Source organism: Miscanthus floridulus, chromosome 5 (genome assembly GCF_019320115.1).
Source record: "Miscanthus floridulus cultivar M001 chromosome 5, ASM1932011v1, whole genome shotgun sequence".
In the NCBI taxonomy this organism is placed as follows: Eukaryota; Viridiplantae; Streptophyta; class Magnoliopsida; order Poales; family Poaceae; genus Miscanthus; species Miscanthus floridulus.
The window spans coordinates 124,025,670-124,029,631 of record NC_089584.1 but is presented as its reverse complement, the minus strand read 5'-3'; the positions used below and the strand labels follow the sequence as shown (position 1 = coordinate 124,029,631).

General features: G+C 45.7%; 1 protein-coding gene across 2 annotated transcripts; it reads right to left on the bottom strand.

Annotated features, from left to right (window-relative positions):
* Positions 1-1,020: 1,020 nt before the first annotated feature.
* LOC136453414 (F-box protein At4g18380-like) lies at positions 1,021-3,025 on the bottom strand. Of its 2 annotated transcripts, none has more exons than XM_066453984.1 (2): positions 2,673-3,025; positions 1,021-2,328 (listed from the first exon to the last, which is right to left on the bottom strand). In XM_066453984.1, the coding sequence occupies exon 2, from the start codon at positions 2,197-2,199 to the stop codon at positions 1,135-1,137; it is 1,065 nt and encodes a 354-aa protein (XP_066310081.1). In that variant the 5' UTR covers positions 2,200-2,328; positions 2,673-3,025; the 3' UTR covers positions 1,021-1,134. The 2 variants fall into 2 exon arrangements, with proteins under 2 accessions (XP_066310081.1, XP_066310082.1); XM_066453985.1 differs by having other exon boundaries at positions 1,021-2,308.
* Between the last annotated feature and the right edge of the window lie 937 nt (positions 3,026-3,962).

The window sequence follows — 3,962 nt, the reverse complement described above, 5'->3', positions numbered from 1 at the left end:
CATCCTCCATCAGAGTCCCAATCTATTTATATTTTTTAGAATTTTAGAAGCTTAGAGATATTTTGGTTAAAACACAGCTTATCAAATATTTATCGAACTTTTTTAATAATTTAAAAAGGATAAGACCATATTGGAAATCATTTCTAAACGGGGGAGGTGATTTAAATGGCTTTTATATTTTAGAGGGTTTATCCAATTTTATTATAGTTCGACGAGGAAAAATTGACTTCGATGATAGTCCTAGGAGGCTTCCTCCCTAACCATGAATAAGATTTTGGTTTTTGGGTTCCTCCGGGCTTAAAAGGGATGGCCGAGTCCCTCGTCCGTTTGGTGAAGGCACTGATGGCGGACGGTGAATGAGGTGGCGAGATGACTGATGCTCACGTGGGAGATGAAAAGGAGGTGGACGGAGGGGGGGGGGGGGGGGCAAGTTAGGACAAGAAACAATAACGCAATGGTGGATAATTTTGTTTATTTTTAATCTTTTTAAAAGTATTTTTAATTCTAATTCCAGCAGGATTATTTTTTAAAACTAACTCTTTTGGCCGTGCCAAACTCCTTGGCGTGACAAATACACATTGGCACTCCTGTTGTATTTGTCACGTAATGGGGTTTGACGCGTCCAAAAGGGTTAGTTTTAAAAAAAAGTTAGAATTAAAATTTTCTTTTAAAAAAGATTAAAAAATAAAAAATCATCGTCGACCGGTGAGTGGGCCTGGAATGATGCATGGGCTGGGTTTATGTTGCAGGGACATGAGAAGAACGAGACCACGAGAGTATACACATGTTTCTCCAGAATGATAGCAGCATCCTTCGTAACAGACATTACTAGGCTGCCTTCAATGCAGCACTTCCTGGGAAACGTATCCCCCCTCGACGCCTTTCATTGAGCAATGGGAGTATGGGACACACACATACTTCATGCTACACGTGTTTTCAGCAGGCACAAACGGTGTGCTGCCACCGTGCACAACCAGACATCTCAATTTTCTATAGGGATGCTTAGCTTAGGCAATAAATCTGATATCATATCATTCGCTATGATGGTTATACTGTACAAAGATCATACAGGAGATAGATGCCCCTCTCCATAGAAAGCACCAAAAAGCAAAGATACATGTCAATTCAAGGTCTCTAGAACCCATTCATCTCTAGGAGATAGGTGCGCCTCTTCATCAGCGCCTTCGTAGCAAACCTCAAGGGTCCATCGAACGCGCCTGAAACAAAGGCGTCAACTTCCTTCCGATTGCCATGACCACTACTGCTACCATCGCTGGCAGGCTTGATGACAAGCAAGGTTGCACCTTGCAATGCCAAGCCGCCAGGCAATTCGAGGTACTGAGCGTATTTCAGCTTCATGTTACATGCTGGTACCTGTGTCCTGTTAGAACATGGCGAGGCTGACAACTGGTGTTCCCTGAAATCCTTCAGCTGCTCTGCCCCCATGGAGAGTGCGCCCTGCCCCTCAGTATCTGCCAAGACCAGGCTCCTCAGCGTTGGATGGTCATTGATGATTGATCGCAAAAGATAATGCCTTGTCGACGCAGCAATCAAACAGCTGATAGTCCATACAACGCGGAGTTTCAGCCCACCATTGGTATAGAAAGATTCTGGCATGCTTCCATTGTCATCCAATGACGGCTCATGCCCATTGCCACCGGCCTTGCGATCAACCAAGGTTCCGCCCAGGATCACACAATTCTGAAGTGTACTGCCATATTCAGCTCGCCACTTCAGTAGAACCCCCTCCTCGACGGCAACATCTCCAGAGGGGAGCTCCACCTGAAGATTGCGAACATGGGAGAAGTTCTTCAGCACCTGCACAGGCGAATGCTGGGAGAGCTGAGGGAAGAGTGGCCGCCCTGTGCTATTGGGACTCCGCATATCATGGAAGGGCTTGGCGATCGCGAACAGCATCAGCTTGAACAAATGTGAGATAATGTTATGGGGCTTTGGTGACAACAGGTTCAGAGCGTCATCGGAGTTACCGTCCACAGTCACAACGTGGTCAATCTTGACACACACATCGTGGACGAGGGGAACCAGGCCACTGAATCGCTTGGACACGGCAGAGCACCTGCCAAGTGAACGCACGTCCTCGAGCTTGTTCAGGATCAGCAGCACCAGAGAATCAGGCAAGCAGTCGAATTGGTCAAACTCCAGGACCGGGTCAGCGTGGATTCGAGCCTTGGTATGCATTGCCCGGTTCAAAAGTCGTCTCTATCTGCTTCTTCAGAAATTGCTAAGAAACAGCTGAATCTTATATTGTCGAGAAGAATGGTGTGGGCCAGCTAATAAATCTTCAGGTCTTCGAATTCAATCAGTTTCCTGAAACAAGAGAGGCAACGAACTACAGTAAACAACGCATTCGACGGAGAAAGCAAGCTAGTGGTACAAAACAACATGCATCACACAAGTTTGATGTAGGAAACGAACTGAACTAAACTAGAAGCAAAGCAACATCACATATTTATATCAGATAGAAGACGGAAAAATATCACTAAAATCGCCAGGCAGTACTACTTCTAAAATCGCCAGGCAGAACAGCTACTTCTAAAATGTAAAGACTGCTTGAACACGATGGCAAACCATTAAAACTGAGAAGAGAATTAACTACGACTCGGCAGATAGATAAATTCTCCTAGAACTTATCAAATAAGACAAGGATTTACCTCAAAAAAGGTCACCACGAGTGCAGCTACGGACACCTCAAGAGTCCAAAGTAATGTCCTGCTCCAAGAACCCGATCTGTCGCCGGAACCCAGCCGGATCCAGGCCCCGCCGAGGTGGCCACCACAGCCTCGCCCAAGACCACTCCAGCAACGGCCGCAAAATCGGCGCCTTCAAGCTGGGAAATCAACGAATAGCTCACGGAGTGGAGCACAACTCAGCTTCGAGACCCAACAATCCGATTGATGCTCCGATTTGGGAGGCCGGTTGACGAATTCGGGAGGAGGAAGGAGGGTTTCGCGCAAGCTGCAGGAGGAGGATGCGCGACCTGGGGGGGGGGGGTTCGCTTTGGGCTTCGGGGACAGTTTCCTTAGTTTAGCGCGAGGAGAAACGCGCCGGCCGCTCGGCTCGACGCGGCTTTAATACCAGTAGTAGGGTGGTACGATTCTCGGGGGAGGTAAAGCGCGGGCCCCGCCAGGGCGAGGTGATTCGTTGGCGCTTGCGCCGCGACGGCGTGGCGGCCCCGGTACGGCGTTACGGGGATAAGGTCAGTCTCGGCGGAGGTTTCAACGCATTTATATTTTAAAAACAGTGTAGAAAAATTTTATTCCTATAAAACTATCTCTACTTCTATAAAACTTTTATCATCTTTTTTTTTTTTGTTAGTACACTGTCATATCAACATATTTAATGCTCATAAAACTACCATTGAGATTGACATGAGAAGGTCGGAGAACCCGGTGCGGTGACGACCTCGGTCACACGACGCGATCGCAGCTGGCCAGATGGGATGGCAGGCTTAAGAAATTTCTACGTTCTTTCTTAGGCTAGGTTTAGTTTCTAAAAATTTTTATCCCAAACTATCACATCGAATCTTGTGGCACATGTATAGAGTATTAAATATAGACGAAAAAAACTAATTGTACAGTTTGGTTGAAAATCACGAGACGAATGTTTTAAGACTAATTAGTCCATGATTAGTCATAAGTGCTACAGTAACTAACATACGCTAATGATGGATTAATTAGGCTTGATAAATTCGTCTCGCAGTTTCCAGGCAAGCTATGTAATTAATTTTTTTTATTAGTATCCAAAAACTCCTTCCAACATTCTCAAAACATCCGATGTGACATCAAAAATTTTCATTTCACGAACTAAACGCACCCTTACTTTTCTACCTTCGGGAGCCCTGTTTTGACAATGACAAATGACAAAAGATCGTAATTAATTTCGTGACAGTCCTGACAAACAGATGGCACTCGACTTTTCTGAGAACGCCAGTGTTACAATTA

Coding starts and splice junctions, on each gene's coding strand:
- LOC136453414 (XM_066453984.1), bottom strand. CDS start 2,199: ATGCATACCAAGGCTCGAATCCACGCTGACCCGGTCCTGGAGTTTGAC.